Below are 23,941 nucleotides of genomic sequence, written 5' to 3' on the forward strand. Positions count from 1 at the left end.
TGAAGCTAAAGTAGTGTTCGGAGGGGAATGTGTGACCACAGTTGCTCAGTGAGGACAGCGACAAAAGCCCCGTCCACAGCCATCTCACTCAAGCGCACCCGATGAAGAAAATACTGGACAGTTTCCCCTCTACTGAGAACTGTTCTGGTTTGGGTGTGATGTGTCCCCAGAAGCTCATGTGTGAGACAACGCAAGAAGGTTCAGAGAACTGACTCGGTCAAAAGAGCCTTAACCCAACCACGGAATGAACCCTGACAGCATGAACTGAGTGGTAACTGGAGGCCAGAGCGGGTGGAGGAGGGGGTCACGGGGCGTGCCTTTGGGATGCATATTTGTATCTGGCAAGTGGAGTCTCTCTGCTTCCTTCTGCCCTCTTCAGCCCTGATGTCTTGCCTCATCTCAAGCCCAAGGAAGGAGCCAGCTGTCTATGGACTGAGACCTCTGAAACCATGAGCCCCCAAATAAACTTTTCCTCCATTCTTGTCAAGTCTTTCAGTCACAACAGCAAAACAAAAAAACAAAAACAAAAACAAAACAATAACAACAACAACAACAACAACAACAACAAAAAACCTGTCTAAAACAGATTTGGAGCAAAGGAAGAAAAAATAATCTATGGTCAAAATGTTCAACTAAAGCAACTGTCTTCTTGCTGTGGGCTTTGATGAGGACTTTTGAGGAGAAATAGTAGGTACGTGTGAAAGAGCATGTCTTTGGCAGGCTGGGCCTGGGACTGCATTGGGGTGGCCTTGCCAAGCTTTGCTTGTCCCCTGCCCCAGCCTGGGTCACCCTGCATGCTTCAGCTGTCTTGCTTCCTCCACACCTGATGCTCCCTGTGCATCCAATAAAGTGTCCACCATACAGTAGGCACCCAATGGGTGATGTTAATAATCGTCCAATGAATCTCTCACAATTGACTCTGATCAGAAAATTCCTGCTTGTTATAAAAACTAAATATATCCAGCATTGTGAAACACCACTCTACAGAGATAACCAGTCTCTGTGTGGATGTTTCTTCAGGCTTTGCATGTGCATAGGCCAATGTGATTTTTTTTTTTTTTTTTAAACAAAAATGAGAACCCCTCACGGACAGGGCTGAGCGACCTGCCCTCCACCCCCTCTTCTCGCAAGACAGCACAATGTCACACCGCCTCACGAGTCTCTTCCAGCCGGGTGTGAGGGTGCCTCTCATTTTTCTCATGGGAGGAGCGCTCCAGAAGAATCAAATCTCAGGAGTGGGACCACCAAGCCAACGGGGCTGCACAGCGAGCGTCTAGGTCAGCAGTGCCTTTTCCTTTCAGAAAGTCGTACCCATTTCCATTCCCACCTATCACAAAAGGGGGTCTTTCGACAAGCATTGGTGTGCGCGACGTTGGGTGGCTTCCTAAACGTGATCAGGACCACGCCAGGCACCCAGAGGAGTAGGCAGTGCCTGGAGCTCTGGTTACCACAGGCTTCTGCAGAGAGTCCTTGACTCTTTGTACCTCAGGTCCTTTCAACTGGTCCCTTAGATCTCTGGAGTCTCCTATTCATCAAGGACACCTTTGAGAAAAATGAACTTTCTGAATTAGTTTCCAAAAGCTCAGTTATCCAGAGTCCCATGGGGGGTCCTTCACTACAAAGCATCAGGAGCATTTCTAGTTTCATTTTTGGAAAAACTGAGGCTGGTTAGATCATCTTCTCTTCACAATTGCTGTGCTGAAAGCAATTTAAATTTTACAAATCCCTGAGTGAGAGTGACTATAAAAAGGCAAGGCAGCAGGAGCCAACGCTTGCACAAAGCCGTGTGCGGTTAGGTGCTCCTGCAGTGCTCAGGTCCTCTCTCTGCCACGAGGGCTCTTGTCGCTGTGCTCTCGTGGCCTTCACAAAGCCACGCACGGTGCAGGAGGACTGCTGCTCCTTCTTAACCAAGGCGCCTCACCCCTGCCGTCCTCCAATCCCTGCCCCTCCCCGCCCGCTGCTGCGGATTTCATCTTGTAATGCTCTTCATGGTAAAACTGAAAGAAGGAATACTTTGAATAATTCCATTTTCCTAAAAAAGGTAAATGCAGCTGGGTGCAGTGGCATATGCTTGTAATGCCAGTGACTCAGGAGGCTGAGGCAGGAGGATCACAAGTTCAAAGCCAGCCTCCTCAGCAAGTTAGGGAGGCCCTAAGCAACTTACAGACACCTTGTCTCAAAACAAAAAATAAAAAGGGCTGAGATGTGATTCAGTGTTTAAGCACCTCTGAGTCCAATCCCTGGGATAAAATAAACAAATTAAGTGGGTATACATTTTATCCTAAAGTGTACAGATTTTCCACATTAACAAATCTGCAGAAAAACTGTTCAATTCTCCCTCTTGATTTTACAGGTGTGACTTTTGTTCTTGATTCTGCTAATCCCTGAGGCTTTGGAATTTCAAGTTGGAGGAAACCTAATTGAAAAGCATTTTTATTCCAAATGTGATTCTTTTGGGGTACCAGATATATGAACCCATGTGTGCATGTGTATGTAGTCTCTCCACAGATCTGTATGTTGTGGTTGTGTAATTTGGGGGTGTGCATATACATATTTATAAACCTGGGGTGCAGGTCTTGTGCTCTCGTGGTGCACAAAGCAGAGGTGATGCAGGCTGTGGAGCGGGGGGCAGGGGGTGCCTGCATCTCCTCCAGCCCCTCACTGCCTGCCATGCTTGCCTCCTCTGTCCCAGCCCTTGATCCTCCTGAACACAGGCCGCCATTCCAAGACCGCCTGGGACCACCTCTGCAAAGACCTGGAGAGCTGATTTCAATATTTTCTCTCCTCCTGGTAAAATATTTATTGAAACTGTGCAGAGCGAGAAGTCTTCCTCTGGTTCAGAAATTGTTTGCCTGTAAACACACTGACCTGGGTTGGGGGAGCAGAGCCAGACGGGAGCAAATAAATAAGCAGCAGATGCCTATTAGGAGCCGAGGCTCCCGGCGAGCCAGCCTGCGGGGCTGCAGGAGAGCTCCTCAGGCAGACGGCAGAGAAACCAGCGCGCTGAAGGAGATGAAAAATGATGACTAGAAAATGTTCCGGCTCTTTGGGCCGTGGACATGCTTTTGCTGGCTAATGTCTTTATGGCAATATTCTTCAGGAGGAAAAAATCTTATCCCTGTAAAGATGGGCTAACTGGAAATTGTTCAGAGCAGAGAGCAAGAAAGAGAACTGACATGGATTCTTCTTGGCCTCCCACCAGCCTGTAAAATGAGGAAGCTTGGGAGGCAGAGGCAGAGAAGGCTCGAGAAGCAGTGCTGCTGCTGGCACTCACCGTTGACAAGGCCATATTTCTGGGCCAGGAGGCCGGCCTGCAGGCTCTTCCCACTGCCCATGGGCCCCAACAGCAGCACCCTCGGGGTGAATGGGGCATTGGATCGATGGCCGCTTTGGACGAAGGTCAGAGCTGGAAAGAGAGAAATGAGGGTAATAAACCCAGACCCTAAGGAAGGGAAGGCAGCTCAAGACCCTCTGCTACGGCTGCTTCCACGGTCATCATTATTTCTCTCTTTTACTGCACCAGAGAAGCCTCTGTGCACCTGACACAGCCAGGGTGCAGTGGTTGGGCAGGAACCAAGCGCCCTCAGGGACTGCCCTGCAACTGCTCTGGAGCCTGACTTGCCTCCGGTTGGACTGGGGCTGGCATGCGACAGGTTTCCAAACTGCATCCCGGCTGAGCCTCTAACCAAAAGCCTTGGGCCCAGGCTGGTCTCCCAGGGGAGGTGCATTGGCTCTCTGCTGGGCATCAGACTTGGGCTTGGATAAACGCATCAGGCCATGTGGGAGCCCAGCGTGCAGGGACTTGTAAAGGACTAGGGAGTTTGTGGAGAATAACTTGTGTAGCTGCACTCCAGTGACATTAGCTTTGTTGCAAGTCTCCAAAGAGGCAGTGGTGAGACAGTCACAGGAGTGGGGGGCAGAGATGGGCAGAGATGCGCAGCCATGGTCAGGGTCCTGTCCTGGCATTTGATGAACAGAGATGGAGAGACAGGGCTGAGCATTTCCAACACCGAGACCTGCACTGCGGGGGCCCTGCCTGCCAAGATGTCATGGGGAGAAGCTAATGAACATCAAATGGGCCACCTCCCACTAAAGCACATGAGAGCGGAGCTTGGAGGACCAGCCCACAGGGCTATGAAGGGCAGGCTTCCGGCCGCACTGGGGTGCTTCCCACTGAAGCGGCCACCGTATGACGGGCTCTCCTCCCCTGCCTCACCTCCTGCAGAGGCATCAGCCTATCCCTACAAGGCCAGCCACGGAGACCCTGCCTACCACCTGTGCCAACGTCCCCCCAGGGGATTCTGACCAGGGCAAAGGACTGAGCAGCAGGCTACTTTCAGGAACCCTGCCCCCGGAACCATTTAGGGGCATCCCATCTGGGGTTTCTCAGCCTCAGCACATGATGTTGAGGCCAGGTGGTTCTCTGTTGTGGGGCGTCCCATGCACTGTGTGACGGTGACTGGTAACCCTAGCCTCTACTAGGTGCCAGAAGCACAATTCCATGCTGTGACAACCAAAACCTGCTTTCAGACACCGCCAAACGTCCTCCCTGTGGAACCTGGGGGGCAGGGGGACAAAATTGCCCCTCGCGAAGAACTTTGGACTCGTTTGGGGATTGTCTCAATGGATGGATCATTAGAGACATTACATTCCCCTCCTTAGAACTAACGGCACAGGAAAGGCAAAGCTGACTGTCTTGGAGTTGTGGTCATGTGGTCATCATCACCATCACGGCCAGCACACATCAACTGCTAAGCTAAGCACCCTGTACGCGCTGCCTCATCTGATTGGCCCACAATCCCACAAGGCAGGTGCATTCTTGTCCCATTTTACAGATGAGTCAATCGGGCTCGGAGACAAGGCAGAGTTGGGGCACTCTCCAAACCCTCTGCAGCAGGCAAGACCCGCTGAGAGCTCGAAGCCCAGACACGGCGTTCGGCAAGGCTCTCCTCAGGCCGGCCATGATCCAGCGCCTCTGCAAAGCACAGATGACGCCTAATTTACAGTAAATAACTAAGTTAATTAGAAGTAATGATCCCCCAGACGGTCTCGACATCTAATTATTCTTTTTAAGAAATATGTGGTTGCTGGGTATACTGCAGAGAGATTAAAAAAACAACACAGAGAGAATTCTGCATTCCAATTTTCAATTTATCTCTCCACATTATTAATTAATAATAATTAATATTCAGACACTCACATTTTTATTTACAATTCCAGGCATGAATTCTTTATGAACGATCATGTGAACTTTTAAATTTAATTAAGTAATTTGGAAGTAATTAATGTGTAAATTCAGAATCATGGCATAAGATAAATGTAGTGGATGTTCATCTTAAGAGCACAGTGTTCGCCACTAAAGACCTTCCAAGATGTGAGAGCACTGGAAATTATAAGCCTGGCATTTCTGAAAGCAGAGTCATTTTCCAGACACCTGCCCGTGGCTGGTGCTGCTTTCAGACACGCTGTCAGAGACGCAGCAGGACAGGGCGGCAGGAGGGGCGGCGGGAAGCAACCCGATGAACCTTTCCTTGAGGAGACCTGGGGGAGCAGGTGAGCAAGGATGTCACCAGCCATCAAGTGTCCTCCAAACGCCTCATTTCCCTGGAGTCAGTGGAAGGGTATAACTGGGTTTTTGAGACAGCAATACTCCCAAAATTCATGATACAGTTCTTGGGACAGAGTGGTCCTAGCTTCCCCTTGCCTTCACAGCAGAGGCAGAACCATGGTGACAGCAACGCTCGGGAGGGCGCGGAGCCCCTCCTCCGGCTGCTGGGCTCTGCTGCGGACACCCACCGGGAGCCTGCCCCTGGGAGGAAGGCATCTCTGGATGGCAAGCCTGAGGCTCAGGGCGTGAAGACCCACGCCAGACTGCAAAGCACGCGTGCCGGCGAGAGTCACCAGACCAGGGGCTGCACGGCTCGGGAGCAAGCTCCCCGCCCCGGTTCACGCAGGCCCTCTTCTCCGGCTGCATGGGAACCTCTGCCGTGGCCGCGGACGGCAGTGCGTGCCAGGTAGCAGGACTGCTCATCCCTCTCCGAACAGACTCACCACGCCTGAAGTCGGGTTGTGGTGGTGATCTCTGCTTTCACGTTGATCCTTTGTTCCCCTTTCTGGTGCTGGGGACTGGGCCCAGGCCTCGGGCAGGCCTGGCAGAGCTCCCCTACTGAGCCCTACTCTTCCTACAGTCCCTCTTCCTTCCCCTCGGGGTCTGGCCTGGACTCTGCCTCCCCATCCCTCACTTCTCCTCCTCCCACTTCTAGCAACGTCGGGCTCTTCATGGGCTGAAGACATGACCACATCCACATGTGGGACACTAACACTGGCCAGTTTTCTGGTGGGGCACTTCAGGGATCCTGCACTCACAGCCTCTGGGCAGGGAACCTGGACATCTATGGCTTGACTCCCGGGGTCCCCTTGGCCACTTGCTGCCGCCAGATGGAATGATGCTGACAAAGTGGCAGACATGCCTGTTGGCCCTGGCCCGGGACTGGGCCTAGGGTGGGCTTCCCGTTTGTGCTTACCCTGGTAGAAGACGTCCACGCATGGCTGGTCAGCATTGATGGTCTTCAGGACTCTGGGGTAAGAAGGAAGGAGCTTGATGATGTTCCTGTGATAGACCAGCAGCTTCTGAGCTGTCTCCTGCTCTGAGATGCCCTCCGGCTCTATCAGACGGTCCTGGACTTCAGGCTCAGGGGGCCAGTCAAAGGTGGTGTGATAGATCTCTGCACAGAAAGAGGTGCAGTTACAATCACCCACCCAGGGTTGCCAGGGCTGCTGCTGGGTCTGGCCAGGGTGCTCGCGGCCCTGGAGGCCACAGCCTGTGAACTGCGGTGGTGGTGGGGTGACTGACAGCCACGGGGCCTGAGAGCACTGGGCTGCTCTTATTAAAACAAGGATAAGGGTCACCTGGGGTAAGGGCACCGTGAATTTCCGTGCCTTGCTGACAGTCTGAAGATCCTCATGGCAACCGTGTCATAAGTACCGAAGAGAAAACGAAATCTCAGAGGAATCCCAGGTGGTACTGCTAGAAAGGGGTGGAGCCAAGGTCCACAAGCCCAGGTCTGCCACTCCCTGCCTCTGCTGGTCCCCAGCCCCGTGGCACCTCCCAATTCCCCAGATAAAACACAGTCCTTATTTTCCTGCGCCACTGCAAAAAGCATAGAGTAGATGGAGACATGCCCGGCCTCTGGCTCCCACGTGTGGCCCTGAGCCAGGAGGTGAGCTCAGCAGGGTAGGCTCCAAGCCTGGGCACCCCACTTCCACACTTGAGTCTGGTTCTGCAGCAAATGAGCCCCCTCCTTTCACCTAAAGGGCCTCCATGTCCTCACCCACTGAAGTCCACAGCTTCCCAGTGTCATCCAGCTCAGAGCCAGACTGCCGCTTAGGCCTCTGCCCACCCCAATCACCTCCTGCATACTGTCCTCAGAGGCCCAGGGCAGGGTGAGCCTGAGGGAGTGAGATGTCTTCGAGTGTTTTGGAAACCCACAGGGCATACCTCGAGTCTGAGGGTCGATCCTCTTCCCCAGGTTCCTTTCGATCAGCACAGTGTCTGGAGCATTCAGCACAACTGGGCAGAGAAGATCAGCAAACCCAGATGTGCTGGGCAGGGGACTTGCATGGACCAGTAACTTGTTCTAAACTCCACTGGCTGCATAATGCCATTAGAGCAGCCACCACCATCTCCCATCCCCAGGAACTCCTAAAAACAAGGTCTTCTTGGCACCAAGACACAAACATCCTCTCGGGACCCAGGACAGCCCACTATTGACCTGCCGCGGCTAGAACCTTCGCTGTCATCAATAAGAGCATGCTCAACATCTTCGTCTAGATGCTTCTGCCACATTTCTGATTACTCCCTAAAGAGCGTCTCAGAGATGGGGTTTCAGGCACAAGGAACCCCCAGGGAGAGAGTAAACCCCCACCTATCTTAACGACAGGTCCAGGAGACACTTTGCTTTGTGAGTAAGGCTAAGTTTAATTTAACACATCTTTTTCTTGCCGGTCCCCCAGACCTTCCTGTGGGTGGTGACTGGGACAAGGATGGGGTTTGGGGAGCCAGCAACACAGAGCAGGGTTCACTTGCACCACCCTGGTGGGAGGGGCCTTGGGATACTCACTGACATGTCTGGGGGCGATCCCCAGGGTCTGGATCACCAGCGCCTGCTCCCGCGTCTCAGGAATGCCATCCAGGATCCAGCCCTAGACAGAGGCGGTGAGGAGGTGCTTGTCTCATCTGTTTTTCGATTTTTAAAAATCATTTTAAAAAGAACGTAGTGGCTTTATGGAAGGACTAGAACCTCTTGGATAAGGAGATGAATGTCTGACAGCGGCAACGCTCTTCCTCGTCAACTCCTCCCCCACTGCGCTTCCCTCCAAATCCATGCTGATGATTAGAATCAGAATGTACACCTTTTTGTGTCTTTTTTTTTTTTTTTTTTTTTGCAGTGCTGGGGATCCAGCCCAGGGCTGTTCATGCCCGGCAAGTGCCCTACCTGAGCATATGCCCAGCCCACATACACGTTTCTAGTCCCGATTCCTTCTACCACGTGTTGCAGCGGCCATGAGAACTTTTCTGCTGCAGTGGTTCTCCACGGCCTCATTTCTGAGGAGCCGAGCTGCTCAGCCACACCCCCAGCTGAGCATTTCAGCTGCACACAGTTTCTACCATCTTAAGAAGCACTGGGATTGTCCTCTGGGCTCTTTCCACATTTCCTGCAGAGCTTCTCAGAGATGGGATTCCTCAGGCAAGAAATCACCAGTTCACAACCAAACCCCACTTTTCTCAAGAGCAAACCCTGAGTGATGTCTAGAGACTCAAGTTCGGGAGCTAACTCTACACAGATGAGACCCTGCAGGCGTGGCCCCTTCATGGTGCAGCTAGGGTGTTGGTCTGCAAGACTTACCTGTGTTAGCTCTTAGATCCAATTGTGAAAGGACACACAGTCATTGTTTACCACGTGGAAATGCAGAAAAGCCCAAGTAGTATGCAAGTCACAGAGAACACCACCAACCTACACAAGCCACTGAGGTATTTTGGTTTATCTCCCTTCAGATCCTCTTTTCCCAGGGCGGGAGAGGAAAGAATCGCACACACATATACACACACTATTTTGTAATCTGTTCCTTCCACAAGGCAAAAACATGGCAGGAATATTTTCCAAGTCACAAAAGCTTCCTCCCCAAGGTTTCCACGGCTGCCTGAACTGACCTGCCACATGCTAACTAACCCAATATGGGTGCTCATTTGGTTTGAAGCCAGCTTTTCATCATTATTAAAAAACACTGTACATCTTGCTGTGTATCAAATATCCTCAAGGTAAATATCTAGATGTTGATACTTTCTCCTGTGGCTTTTGACATATTTTGCCATAGTACTCCACAAAATTGCCTGGCCAGTTTATAAATCCAATGGCAGAACCTCTGTTTCCCTGCATCTTGCTAATGTTGAGCATTAACTTGGAGGAAAATCTGTCCAGGAAAATGTAATATGCCATTGATGCATTAATTTACATTAACACTGCTGCATTAATTAATATGGAAAGTTCAATATTTTCCCATGTTATTGGCTATTTGAGTTTTTTCTTTTCCAAAATGTCTATTCATACCATCTATCCACTTGTCCCTTGGGATTTCATCCTTTTATTTACTTATCAGAGCTCTTTACATATTAAGAATAGTAAACCATCTTGGCAAACACCATCACAAATTGCTTGAGGCAAATGATGTCATCAGGGTTTTCGCTCATTGCTCCTTTCCTCTTTGGATTCTGGCATTGTGTGGATGTATGAAGAGGTCTTCTCACTGCAAAGCTAATATTCACTTGCATTTAAACCTTGCTCTCTTATGTATTCACTCTTTACACTTAAATATTTAAAAGTGCCATATTTTATTTTGTGATGGCATGAAGCTGTGACCTAATTTGTTTCCTTGTGGCTTGCCAGCTGTCCCAACCTCAACGGTTAAAGAGCCTCTCTGTTCCCCTCCGGTGTCTCTTTTTTCATAGTATAAATGCTGATATGACCTTGGCTCTGGCCTCTTTCTGCCTGTAGATGATTAAACTGCTCCTATTTAACCTTTTAAGTTATTGTTGCTTTACGATTTACTGTTAGGTCTAATAGAATATGCTCCCCTTCCCATATTTTCAAATATTTATTCTTCTAGGTAAGCATCAAAAAAATTTTTGTCAAGTTCCAAAATGGAAATTCTACAAGGATTTTTGAACGACATTAAACGTGTAGATTAATTCATGAAGAACTGACATTTTTACAGTATCAAGTCAACGCATTATCTTCCCATTTGCTTAAGCTGTTTTCTATGTCCCTCGGCAATGTTCGCATTAAACAATTTCTGAAGGCCTTTCAAGTCCCATGAGTCTGGAGTGAGACGCACATGTGCACGCACACACTGTTTAATGCTTGAGGCTCCATATCCAGAGAAACCAGCAGAGTGAGCTCTGCAAGAGCGAAAGACAAGAGCGATCACTCCAGTCCCGATCTGACTGAAGGGAGCCAGGCGAGCAGGAGCTGGAGCTGAGGTCTGAAGAAGCACCTGTCAGAGACACCGCCCTCTCAGGCAGCACGAGAGCCCTGACACCTCAGGACAGAGGTGACTGGCAGGGTGAGTTCAGACTCTAGGTCACTCACACCCTGGACTTACAGGACACAGGGCAGGTGGGCTGAGAGGTATCTTTTTGTGAAAAACAGCACGGGGCCCACATTTCTATTCTATTAAAGCATTTAGGTTCCAACAGCCTCCACTGACAGTTCAAGAAGAGAAGTTAAAAAAATGTACAGTATCAAGAGTGTTGGGAGAAACAGGCAGGCTTTTGTTAATTTCTTAACTTATACAGAAAGAAACGGTCATAAAACCCCTGGTTCCTGGAACTAAAAAGTAAAAGTGCAAAAATAAACATTTTTAACAGCCCTTTTCTCTCAAGTCCTTGTCACAGCCAGCCAAGCACTGGGCCGCGGCTCTGAGAAAGCAAACCTGCCCAGGCGAGCGCCAGGAGCCTGAGGCACGCCCTCCGAGGGCTCCCTGGCCTCTCAAGCCGGGCCAGCCCCGTCTGAAGTACAGCTCAACTCAGAGCCTGACTTTCTCTTAGGCGGAGGGGAGGATCTGTGAGGCCATGGGCTGCTTCCGCCAGCACGAGAGTAGCAGGCTGCATCCGTCACTTGGAGCTGGAGGGAGCCTGGGGCTCTGGCCTCTCTCAGCACCAAGCTCTGCTTTTCATCTTGCATTACTGAGCAATCGTCATGATCACCCTGAACTCACAGAGGGTATCATACATGGCCAGAGCTTTCAGAACTGTTCAGCAGAGCAGCTCTTGCCAAGTCCTCGCTGGAGAAAGCGGGACTTCCGGCTACCAGCCAACAGGGGAGCAGCTCCTGGTTAGCCTTTCCTCGTGGGTGTCACTGTGCCTAAGATTTGGGGAGAAAGGTGGGGAGCTCTGAAGTGAACCGTAGGTCACCAGCTCTTCAGGGCTGCTCCTTCTGATTGGGGGAGGTGGTACCATCCCCCAGGTGCCAAGGAACAAGGTTCCTGGGGACCTGCTGGGACACATCCCCACCCTACTGCAAAGGCAGCATGGAGACCCCTCCTCCCTATGTTGGCCCGAGCCTGTCCACTTCAGTCCTCCAGCAGGGACGGAGCCTAGACAGGCCTGTGTCAGGATGCATGGGTCCTGCGCCGTCCTCGAGGTGGGAGGCCCAGGTGTGGCACTCAGAAAGGACCTTGCCCAGAGCTTTTGTGTTTAAGGAGGTTACTTGCCCAGTTACAAAGCTTTAAAGGGAAACAGCAATTTGGCAGAGAACACTTTAATGGCTTCAAATTCTGGCAAATCAAGAAGTCATCAATCAGTAAACAGCATCCAACAACTGCTATGATGGGACACTCAGACATTTACGACAACCCTGCTTCGCTGGGTCCGAGGGTCCGAGATCCAGGAGTAGCTCGATGCAGAGGTCTCAGCAATCCCTAATTAGAATACATTATCCATCTTCCTGACACTTCAGTGAGATGTCTGTTCCACTCTGAGCTGCGGCTCTGTTCAGAGCAGGTTCATTGGTATTCTGATGCCTTCGCTCGCCATACCCCCGTGGCTTGGTTCTGTTTTATCACACATCAAAAAGGCCGTATGCTCAGGGCACTCGTGCACCAGCGCAGAGCTGGAGGTCTGCACAGCTGCACAGGGCATGCTATCACAGGAGGGACAAGCACTGAGCAGATGTCACAGATAAAGAAAGAAAGAAGGAAAGAAAAGAAGCCAGTCAGCCTAGGGAGTTGGGCAAGGCCCAGCAGAGCGCGGCCTGATGCGGCCCGGCCATCCTGGTTGGTGGGAACACTGGCCTTTTTTGCCCTCCTGACTGTTATTAAAGCACAATTAGCAACTGCGCATGAGAAGCCTCTGCTGTCCTCTGGGCTGCTGCCTTTTGATGCGCCGCTTTCTCCTTCTCTCCCACAAATGCCAGAGCACGGGTGCTCCCTGGGGTTGCCCCTGCTCCCACCGCGGGTGGGCTCGGCAGGCTCAGCCTACCGGAGGCATTCCCTGGAGCTGCAGGCTGAGTCCCTCAGTGCCAAGGAGGTGACCGGGGGCTGAAGATTTGGTTTCCATCAATCGAGTCCACTTGGCTCAAAGTCCGAGTCAAGAGGATCACAAGATACATCACAGGCCCCATGCCACCAGCCCTTTTTCCTAATGAAACATTATTATGGGGTTCCCCACATATAAAAGAGAAAGAAGAGATATTTTATCAGTCAGATAAGAAATACATATCAAGAGATCAAGTCTGGGATCCTGGGCTGGGGTTGTAGCTCAGTGGTAGAGTGCTTGCCTAGCATGTGTGAGGCAATAGGTTTGATCCTTAGCACCACATAAAAATAAATAAAATAATGGCATGCTGACCATCTACAAAAAAAAAAAGCCTGGGATCCCAAGTGTCCTGAAGCCAATCAGGGAGAAGAAGGCGACAGTGCCCTCCTTACCCACCAGTGGTGCCCGGGACTTGGACAGAACCAAATTCTATGCATACTATGTTTTTTCCTGTACTTGCAAGCGATGATAAAGTTTAACTTACATAGGTGCAGTAAGGGACTAACAACTAACAATAAAACAGCAGTAAAAATAATATACCATAATAGAAGTTATGCAAATGTGGCCTCCCTCTTTCTAAATACCTGATTGTGTTGGCAGCCTCAGCAAATGAATTTCTTCTTTCCCTATCAAGTCAGGAACTCTGAGCTTTTCGCTTAGAGAAATACTTGGTGGCTTCTTTCTGGCATGTCCAAATTGCCAGCACCGCTGAGCCTGCACTAGGGGCCGTTATGAAGTAAGATGAGGGTCGCTTGAACACAAGCCTGCAGTACCACAGCCACCCTGATGACAGGCTGCTACATGACTAACGAGCAGGCAGAGTACACAGAGCGGACATGCTGGGCGAGGAACGGTGCTCGTCCCAGGCGGAGGGAGCAGGATGGCGCAAGCTTTCATCATGCTGTGCAGAATGGTGTGCAATGGAAAGCTCATCAGCTGCTTATTTCTGGAATCTTCCATTTACTATTGGGACAACAGCTGACAAGTAAATGAAACCTGGGACAAGGCTGGACGGCTGTACTTCGAGGAACACAGAAGAGCTGGTACCCAACTACCCCGGTACAAGTTACTTGACTTACATGAAAACATGAAAATCTTAAAGAAACACCTTAAAAGATCAAGTTTGGGAAACTGAACTGTTCCAGAGGACTAGCAAGAATTTCTTACCTTAAGGTTTAATCTCAATGTGTGACACCTGTGGCGTTCTGCACGCGCACTGGTGGCAGGGTGGCTCCTCCTGAATGTGCCCCCTGGCAAGCTGTTCCTGGGCTCTGGCCTTCCCCAGGGCCTCAAGCTATCGTGCCCACACAAAGCTGAGCACGCAGGAGAGATGGCTGTGAACAGACTGCTGACCAGTGGTGGTGGACGTTTCCCTAGGACCCAGCCTGCGGATTTGAAGCCAGCTGTCTCTAGAGTGTCGAACCGTGACAAACCACAGATGGGCGTGTTCAACAGGTCTTTGATTTCTTCCCAAATAGCTAAATCATGTTTCAAAATCAAATTCACATCAACTGTCAGTGGGGCCCAGAAGCCAATCCACACAGGGTGGCAGAGTTTGAGGTCCTCACCACCCTATCTGAAGCGCGGATGGTGCTCGGTGTCTGCTGGGGCCACTTACTTTGTACGTTGGCATATAGCTGAGTTCAGACACGGCTCTCTGCATGCAAGTGACAGATGCAGATATCCTGCCATCTGGGCTCCTTCCCCTTGAACACCTTAGAACACGTATGTCTGAAGTGTCAACCGTCGACCCACTTCGTCAGAAGCAAGAGTAGCCCTTGAGGGTGTGGCTCTATCGTGGTGGACCAAAGCAGTAGCCTGTGCCCCTGACAGGTGTGTGATCTTCAGACAGTCACTTCCGCCCCTCAAGCCTCACTCTCCCTCCCTGCGAGATGGCAGCAATTTAGCAACGGATGAGAGCTGCCCACAACACCAGCACGAAGGCAGGCCAGCGATGGGCTTCGGCACAGTCACTGCGATTTCCAGGGGGTGAACGTGTTTCAATCCACCTGCTTTCAAGAAGTTTGCAGAGCTCAACACGAGGACACCATCGGAAAGGTGACATGGAAAGGAGGGGCTGGCACCCCGGGGGAGAGCTTGGGTGATACCTCCAAACAGGACTGGGACAACACGCAGGTTTGGGGTCCGGTGTGTCCACAGCCACTGTGAGTTCCCCCCAGTGTGCTCTCGCCACCTGCCTCTGCTGGCCCAGGCTGACTCCAGGGGAGCAGCTCCTCCTCTGGGCCACCTGGGTTGCTGGCCTGGTCCGGCATGTGTGCACGATGCCCCTGAAGTAAGTTACAGTCGGATGACCTAGGGGCCCCAGCCATGTGTGGCGCACTGCGCTTCCATGCCAGCAAGGCCAGCAGGCTCCTGGGCGTGAAGCATGTCCAGCACACAGCTCCTGGGGGCAGACTTTCTGCTGTTGGCCAATGGGCTGACCTCCCCCAGTTCCAGCTCAACCAACTTAGGGTCTTTCCCTAACTAGCCTTGTGACCTGTGCAAAGCAGGAAAACAAGGGGGACTTCCAGGTAGGGGACCACATACTTCACGGCCTAACACTGACACTGGAAGTGCACTGAAAATAGGCCCCGACCAGGCCGCCGACTGCTCTGCATCCACAGGCTTTTGCACACAGAAATGCCACGCTTTGCCTGCAGTCAGGCAGCCTGATTCTCCTACAGACCCTGTCAATTCCCTGAAACCCTAAGGAGAAGGGGCAGAGCCCTTGGGGCGGCGGTGGGACAAGCCACGTAGGGCTGATAGCACAGAGGACTGCTGCCTGGCCTCTCTCCTTTCCTACCTTTGTTCCACAGAGTCTCAATCAATAAAAGGCAGGCTAATAAAATACACATTTGCTCTTGTATTCTGACATTCTCAGGTAGTTGGTATGATTTTTCATTAAGATTGAGGGTGGTCCATTTATCACAGATTATAGCTGCAGAGAGCAAATGCTGAAATTCACCCGCTTAGCTTCCAGGATTCTGTAAAATCCTATCCATGGATAGTGTTGACCTGGTGTGGCTCCCAGGCCCCCACTTACCACCTGTGTGACTGTGTCCTCATCTGCAGAGCAGGAATAACAATGCCAGTACCTGGACTTGGGTGTGACCAGGAGGAAGTCAGTGACCCCGGGGTCTGGTGGGCAGTGGTGGGCGTGGCAGGTGGCAGCTTCCTGGCCTGCACCAGCTTCCACAGCTGACAGCTAATTTTAAAAACAAACGGAGCTAAAGTCTTAAGAGCGAGGGGAGGAGGAGCTGGCGCCTTCTGCTCTGTCCTGCTGTAGCTGCTTCGCGGGTTCCAGGAGAGCTGTGCCTGCTCTGCTTCTGGCCTCTGACCTGACCCTGGGAAGAGTGATGCAGCTGGTGGCTCTGAGCCCTGTCCAGTTTCCAATCACTTCGCCTCTCTAACACTCTGCTGCTCCAGAGAACGTGAGCTTCTGCCCAAATCTCAGACTCCACCCTGCACCTCAGTCTTCTGCCCTCATGACAGTGAGGGGTCCCCGGAGCACCACAAGTGCATGACGCCTGTCAGAAGGCTGTTCTGTCCACGTGGCGCCTGCTGCTCAGCTGTAGACAGGGGTCCGCACATGCCACTAACAAAGTCTAGATCACGCTGGCCAGCCAGCCAGACAGCCATGGCCTCAATGTGAGGGCCCAGCACACCCACGAGGGGGCCATGCCAGTGGACTCGCTGCGCTCTGCCCCCCGAGGCCCCTGCCTTGCTGCCACCTGCTGGGTCTTCTGAGTGGGGTTCAGACCTCCCATTCTGGTCCCCTGCAGTCCCAAGTGCCCTTGTGTTGGAGAAACACACAGCCCAGGGCTTCAGCAGAGCAGTGGATCAATAAAACCGCACTCTTCAGAGGATGCGGCGACATCTATAAACCTGCGAGCCACAGCAGTGGCAAGGAAACCCTGTGCCCCCACGTCAGTGTGGGAAGAGCGATGTAACTGATGCCAGCCCAATGACACCGCAAGGAGAAATAAAGCAAGCGGCTGTAGGTTCTGTGGGCCAGCACCCGGCTCCTGCGCCCTGCTAACATTTCCACTATAAAATACTGACTTGCCTTGGGCTGGGAAACATAAATCTGTGAACAAAATGAAAAAAAAAAAAAAATAAAGAGAGCCTAGAAACTCACCAAGTAGATTTAAAACTTGTGGTCCCACGGTCAAGAGTGTTTCATCATCTCCCTTCATCGTGGAGTAACTGAGTCTCCAGAGCAAACAAGATCTAAAAGAAATTAACCTGTGACCACGAAGCATCATTTTGCATCTTGTGCACAGCAGAAGGAACACCGCCCACTGCCACTGAGACTTGTGGGCTGGACCCCTGCTTCCAGCCTGTCGCAGAGACTCGGGGATTGGGACCAGCTCGGTTGGCAGGGTGCTCAGAGCTTGCATCAATGGTGACACTCTTCTTTGGCACCAGGAGTGGGAGCAGGTAGAGCTGGGGTCCTGACCCTGAGACTTTCCCACAAGGGCTGTTTTTTCTTTTCGGCAATGTATCTTCCTTCCAGTGAGAGGCGGGTGTCCTGTGCAGCAGCCCCTTTCTAGAAGCCGTCAGCCCTCTGGTCTGTCTTGTCCCCAGTGCGACCTCAACTCTCCTCTGCACTCTACCATGATCTCAGGCCCCATGAGTCCAGAGCAAGGTCATATTTTTTGAAGCACTGAAGCAGAGGCCCCGCCACGTGGTTGACCAGCCCCCACCCCGCTGCACAGGCTCTGGTCTTTGCCTCTTTATTTGCAGTGGAAGAGTAGGAGTCGTGGGAAGAGGCACTGCCGGTGACAAAACTCCATCCACCAAATGCAGACACCGACAGTGCCCCTCAGGGTTCTATCCTGCAGGTCCAGCTTTCATCAGTCACTGCAGGTGACTCTGCACGTCATGGCCAAAGAAGAAGAAAGGGAAGAGGCATCAAGGAGACGGGGGAGAGGTGGAGCACCGCTGGGCCCTGGGGATGCTGATGCCTGCCTTGGCCACCCTGGGCACGTGCCCAGTGACCGCCTGAGTCTGGGACAGGTGAGCCAAGCGTGCCTGCGAAAACTCCTTGCACTACGCTTGGCTTCCTTTCCAGCTCTTCCCCAGCTGCACGGGGAGGAGCTCAGTCCTGGGGGAAAGAAGCCCTGCAGCTGTGGGAGGCCGCAGACTTCCCTCGAGTGGAGGTTGTGGAAAGCGGCTGTGCGGCACACTGGTGGATCGCCATCCTAGCGTGAGCACGATGTGGCTTCCACTCCTTCGTCACCCCAGCTCGTCCAGCATGGGACAACTGTCTTAACTCTGTCCAGGTAGACCTCGGGGCTGCGCATGGTGCAGAGCACTGGGCTGTGTCTTCTCACTCTCTCGGAGGAGCGAGACAGCTGCTGCCCTGCAGCACGCAGGCTCCACACGCGTCTGTGAGCAGTTGCGCACTTCATGCAGAGCGGCCCGGAGGTCTGAGCAGCTCCCGCCACGTCCCGTCCACGTTCTGGCTGTGCAGTCAGCCCAGCTGAGAGGCGCTCAGGCCGCTGTGTATCCCAGAAAGCCACTCCTCGAGTGTGGAGTAACACGATGTCACCTCCTGACCAGCCGGCGCCATCAGACACAGCCTTGCCTGTCCCTGTGGCTGGGACAGAAGGAGCGGCAGCGCAGATGAAAACATTCTCCCTTTTCTCTGAGCCACATATTTCCCAGTCTATGACTTTCCAACTCAGTCTGGTTCTGGTGACAGAAAAATGCTTGTGTCAAAGGGCCTGACACAGCTCACAGAGGACGGAGCCCTGGCTGGCAGGCAGTGAACCGAGAGGAGAGCCTTAGTGTGGTGTGGTGGCTGTTCCCACGGGCCTCTGCACTCAGCCACTACCCTCCCCCACCCCAGACTCACTTTCCCGTTTCATAAAAGGTTGTATGTAGGATGATTTGCAAATGTGACTTTCAAAGAGATATTGATAAGATAAACTGCAATTTATCCACAAGGCAGGATCACTTTTGTTTAATGTTTTAAAATTAAGCATTCTGGTGGTTGATGCTTGTTACGATCAATTAAAGAAACAAAGGGAGAGAACACTTCCAGATCTCACAGAAGAGGGCACCAGTGTGGAGCCCAACAGGGCAGCCGCGGGACCAACGGGAGAATGCCGAGGCACACGTGACAGTTCTCCAGCGCTGGAGGCCCAGGCCCCACAGAGAAGCCCACACTTAGTTCAAGAAGTTGAACTTAATCAAGGGACAGGACACCAAAGCCAAGTGGGAGACTCGGACACAGTATTCAAGGAGATAATTTTAAGATGGAAGGGAGGAAGTCAATAGATAGGTCTCTACAATTCATAGGAAACCCTGCCAGGGTGAAGCCAAAGCAATCTCCCCAAAGTCACCTGAAGACAAATGTGCTCCTCCTGTCAAATGCCTCATTAAGACCTTTGGGTTTGATTGCATAGTTCTGCTGGATTTTAAACACCATCCTCTCCCTAGACCAACAGCAAATTGGACAGGATTTCATTGCCATGGTGATGCAGAACTGGGGGATTATCCAAATGGCATTCATTCATTCACTCCATAAATATTTACCAAGCATGGAGTCCATGCCAGGACCATGTGACAGGCTGGGGACTCTGCCACTGACCTCTCAGAATGCTCATTCCTAATTCCAAGTGTTATGGTGCCGAGGAGGAGGGCAGAATGTCATTGGCATGCGACAGGACACTGGCCATGTTTGGGGGTGTATGAGAGTTGGTGAGGCCTTGCTCAAAGTTGAAGGCACGAGAAGCAGCTGTCCAGCTGAGGGTGTGGTGGCTAGGGGTGACAAGATTCACAGGTCGGGATCTGAGCACAGGCTGCTGTGCTAGCCGTCTGCGTTCTCATCTGGGGGCCTGGTAGAGGAAGAATCCTCTTCCCAGCCCATTCAGGCTGACAGAATTCAGCTGTTTACCACTGGCTGACCCCAAACCCTGGCATCCTGCTGCCTGAGGCTGCCCACAGTTTCCGGAGACCCTGCACAAGAGCTTCTCCAACGCGGCAGCTTGTTTCATTGTACCAGCAGGAGACCCTCTCTCTGGTCTGCTAATACATTTTCTTGGATAGTGTGACCATATCCCATAATCTTGTCCCATGTTAGGGGAGGGGGTTGCACAAGACGTGGATGCTGGGAGGTGGGAAATGGATGGGAGTCACCTTGGGGGCTGCATAGTGTGCCGAGGCCCTGAGCAGAGTAGGGCAGGCTCAGCTGGAGGGCTGAAGGAGCTGAGTGTCCACGTGTGAGTGCCCAGGGGTGGGTGAGAGGTGGAGGGCTGGGGCTGAGTCAAGGCAGGCCATGAGAGGGACGGGAGCAGCGGAAGGCCCTGTCACACTTCTCTTAGTGTAAGACAGCGGTGTGTCCACACACAGGACACTCTTCCCAAGGATGTGCTTCCGAGAACGTGTCAACACAGGCCACCTGCAGGGAAGGGAACGGGTGGCTGATGACAGCAGCCAGAGGCTCTGGACCTTTTGAATTTGGACCCACATGGACTGATGTATTGTGACCAAGAAATAAATTCATTTGTATTTTTAAAGCGATTTCTCCAGGGGCAACAGGGAAAGGATTGGGAAGAATCCAGGGCAGAGGCAAGAGGTGGATCAGGAGACAAATAAAGCAAAGAGATTCTTTAGTATTTCAAAAATAGCATGAACAATGACAGAGGTCAAGGCAAAGGTGAGGAGCCCTTTGGTACTGACCCGTCCCCCATGTTTCTAAACTCTGCCTCTGTCTCAGCTCCACTTTGTCCAAAAGATGTGGCCTGCAGATCTGGGCACATTCTGACCTCGAGAACTGTACTGTCCAGAGGAGTAGCTAATGGGTCTCCGACAGAGTCACTGCCTTTTGATGGTTCTGATACAAACTGCTCATTTTTCTTTCTTTTATGCATTTGATGGTCACTTAAAAAAATCTTCAAAGAGATTGCATTAGACCAAAAAGGAAAAGAAAGGAAAACCCGGCACCAACCAGAGTCCTGATGGACTGCGATTGCATTATTCTCCCCTGAACACTATTCCCTGCCTTCTTTTTGTGCTCTAAATTACCAATTCTAGTCCCTGTGTAGCTAAATAATAATAATTACCATATAAATGAATATGCATATGTGTCATTTTCTCCCTAAAAGCAAGAAAGCCTGTTTGTTTTGGACGAGGATCTGTTTTGCTTTTGAACAACCAAAGCACATAATTAGAAGCCTCACCTCTCACTCCTGTCTCCACTGGGAAGAGATGAAAAAGGTTCTGGGGGCCCCGTGAAGGTTAGAAGAAATATTAAAACAAATTGAAGGCGATATTTCTTTACTCTGCAGGTAACAATGGCTTGGACATGATCAGAATCACAGGCCTGGCAGGGACTTCTGTGCACAGACCCCACCACTATTCCGTGATGGGGGCGGGAGCTCGAGGAGACAGCTTCCCAGAGGAAGGCGGTGCAGACCGGCATGACCTGCACACGGACCTCCGCGAGACCCAGCAGGAGCCCAAGACCAGGCCCCGGCAGCAAGAACACCACCGGGCTTGCATCTGGCTCTGGGCTTTGCTGTGGGACCTTCCGCAAGGTGCAACACCTGTGAGCTGGGAGCAGCAGTGCGGACTCCGCAGGGCTGCTGAGGATGGGGTGGGCCCCTGGCCACACATGCTGCACTGTGACCCCCCACAGCCACCAACAGCCTAACAGCCATGGCCTCTCTGCATCGTGTGAAGTGCACCTGCCTTGCGAGCTGGCGGACAAAGTGCCAGAGCAGGCATCCTGACAACCCCTCCACCACCCAATACTCGTGACGATAAGCAATCCAAATGTCAACGTCACTGACAATATGAGTTTTAACACAGAAATCATATATGGCATGACTCATAATAGCAATTATTGTGGTATTATACTAATAGTAGATGCCACCATCATTTTGGTGACAGTGGTGGCCACTGGCAAGGACTTGGGACGCCTGACCTTGTGCTCTGTCTCACTGCAGGTGCACTATGTGGACAGGTTATGCTGACCAAGTTTCTAAATAAGCTCAAGAGGGGCTTCCAGCAGCCAAATGCGCGTTTCAGAGACTTCTAAATCACAGAGGGCAAGTGTGGGATATCCAGTTGAAATCATAGTGAGAACCACCATGATTCCCAGAAACCATCCCACCGAGATGCAGAGAGATTAGGAAGTCCTCAGAGATAAAGCAGCCCAGGCCAGCCAGATTTCTTATGTTTGAGATAAAGAAGGCCAGCTGAGCCCCATGGGATGCAGCCTACCGGCAGGGCACCAGGCCACTGGGCCATGCTGCCCACCCTGCCTCTTTATCTTTTTTTGTGGGGGATACTGGGGATTGAACCCAGGGGCACTCGACCACTAAGCCACATCCCCAGCCCTGTTTTGTATTTTATTTAGAGACAGGGTCTCACTGAGTTGCTTAGCACCTTGCTTTTGCTGAGGTTGGCTTTGAACTCACGATTCTCCTGCCTCAGCCTCCCGAGCTGCTCCACCCTGCCTGGCCTCTGGGTTCTAGGCTAAGCTTTCACACCAGCACACCAAAGCTGGGATGTGGGTACCTGAAAACAGAGCTCACACAAGATAGCGCCATTGCATGTGCCTCGGGGCTGGAAGGGACAGTGGCTCTGAGGTGCTTGGTGCAGTCCAGATGCCTCAGCTGCCATGCCGAGGTTCAGAGTCACCATGATGTGGCAGCAGGGCACATGGCTCCCTTCCCTCCCTCCCTCCATCCCCACTGGGTGCTGCGTAACAGCTGGAGAATGTCATGGACACGTGGACCTCCATGGACACACCCCTCCCTGCCAGGCCCTTTTCCTGAGTGGTTCTCCAAAGTTCACCTCCAGCCGAGCCTGACTTCATATTTGGCTTATTTGGTTTATCATCTTCTTCCTACAACTAGAGTCTGTGCTCCTCAGCGAGGGCATTTAATCTTTTTTGTTGTTGTTGTTTGTGGTGTTGGGGATGCGATCCAGGAGCTTGTGCATGCCAGGCAGCCCAGTGGTCTGCAGTGTGCCACACCCCTGCCCAAGCCCAGGGGGCGTGCAGCAGAGAACCCATCAATGACTGAGTGAACAAGTGTGTTTAAGAAACACTGGTGCGGAGACAGGCTGCTAACAAACCCTGGCCAGGCATTTGGTAACCACAGAGATGAGGCACAAGTCAGGTTGGATGGGACGTGTGGGAGAGAGCCGCCAACCAGTGAGTGCCGCAGGACCTAAGAGCAGACAGCCACCAGCCCACCAGCGCAGAAGGCACAGCGCCATCCCTGCCTGCTGAGTCAGAGTCCACGCTGACCAGCCCCACCACCCCACTGTGTGGCTCTTGGGCAGCCTCAGCCCTGCGTCTATGCGATGGGGATATGTGAGCATGGATAAGTGCTGAGCTCGCCATCTGCCCAGGGCTTAGAAGGGGCATGGAGGGCTAGCAGAGGAGCTGGCCTTGCTTGCCCTCCCGCCAGCCTGGGCCCCAAGTCCTTGGCATTCTAGTGACCAGGTGGACTCCAGCTGCTAGCTTCTGTGGCACCAAGGCAGCCAGTGGAAGCACACTCGACTGTGGGGCCCCTGGAGAGGAGCGCCTGGGACACTGTGTTCCCACTGGGGTTCCTGGGGCCACTGGTGGTCCGGGCTCCTAAGCACCTTAAAAGGAAATCTGATCCCAGCAGCAGTTCAGGAGGCTAAGGCAGGAGGATTGGGAGTTCAAAATCAGCCTCAATAATTTAGCAAGACCCTGGCTCAAAATAAAATATAAAAAGGGCTGGGGACGTGGCTCAGTGGTTAAGTGCCCCTAAGTTCAACCCTGGGCACCAAATAAATAAATAAATAAAAAAGAAAAGGAAATCTGAGAGGGGCAAGAGGGTCTTCCACAACAGAAAATGTCCCACTGCCCTCGTTAAGCAAGGACTGTACCGGAACTCCTCCTGGCAGAGCTGCTGACAGTGGTTGGCAAGTGGCTCAGGGCAAGTGCCACCTCTGGGGCTGTAATGGCAGAATTGCTCCCTGCCCATGTGTCTAGAACCAGTGTTCAAGCCGATAGCCCTGATCCCCAAGTCCTGGGCAAACTCGATCTGAAATTCTGCCTGGTGTGCAAGACTGTGCCTGGCTGTGCTGTTGTTTTGTTTTTATCATATTTTATTTTGTTTTCTGGGCGCTTGGGATTAAACTCAGGGCCTGGTGCACGCTAAGCACTGCTCTAACACAGAGCTCTGCCTCCACACCCCCCAGCCGTGCTCTAAAAACAGTCCCCAGCTGAAGGCGGGATTCCAGTCCTGGGCGCCCTGGTGACACTCGTGCCAGAGGAGCAGCACCAGTTGCAGATTGGCCAGAGGTGATGACTGGCAATCACTGAGGAAGAGGGGACTGCTCAGCTCTGAAGACGGG

At 52.1% G+C, this 23,941-nt stretch overlaps 1 protein-coding gene across 4 annotated transcripts in view; it reads right to left on the reverse strand.

Moving 5' to 3' along the window:
* Positions 1-23,941, reverse strand: part of AK8 (adenylate kinase 8) — a 114,952-nt gene that overhangs the window by 70,208 nt on the left and 20,803 nt on the right. For all 4 annotated transcript variants that reach the window (XM_079111767.1, XM_079111766.1, XM_079111769.1 and 1 more), the window contains 4 exons: positions 8,121-8,202; positions 7,499-7,570; positions 6,525-6,725; positions 3,275-3,406 (listed from right to left, as the gene is read on the reverse strand). In XM_079111767.1, coding sequence (XP_078967893.1) covers positions 3,275-3,406; positions 6,525-6,725; positions 7,499-7,570; positions 8,121-8,202 — 487 coding nt within the window. The remainder of the gene's footprint in view (positions 1-3,274; positions 3,407-6,524; positions 6,726-7,498; positions 7,571-8,120; positions 8,203-23,941) is intronic.

Source organism: Sciurus vulgaris, assembly GCF_902686455.1.
Source record: "Sciurus vulgaris genome assembly, chromosome: 15".
Taxonomy (NCBI): Eukaryota; Metazoa; Chordata; class Mammalia; order Rodentia; family Sciuridae; genus Sciurus; species Sciurus vulgaris.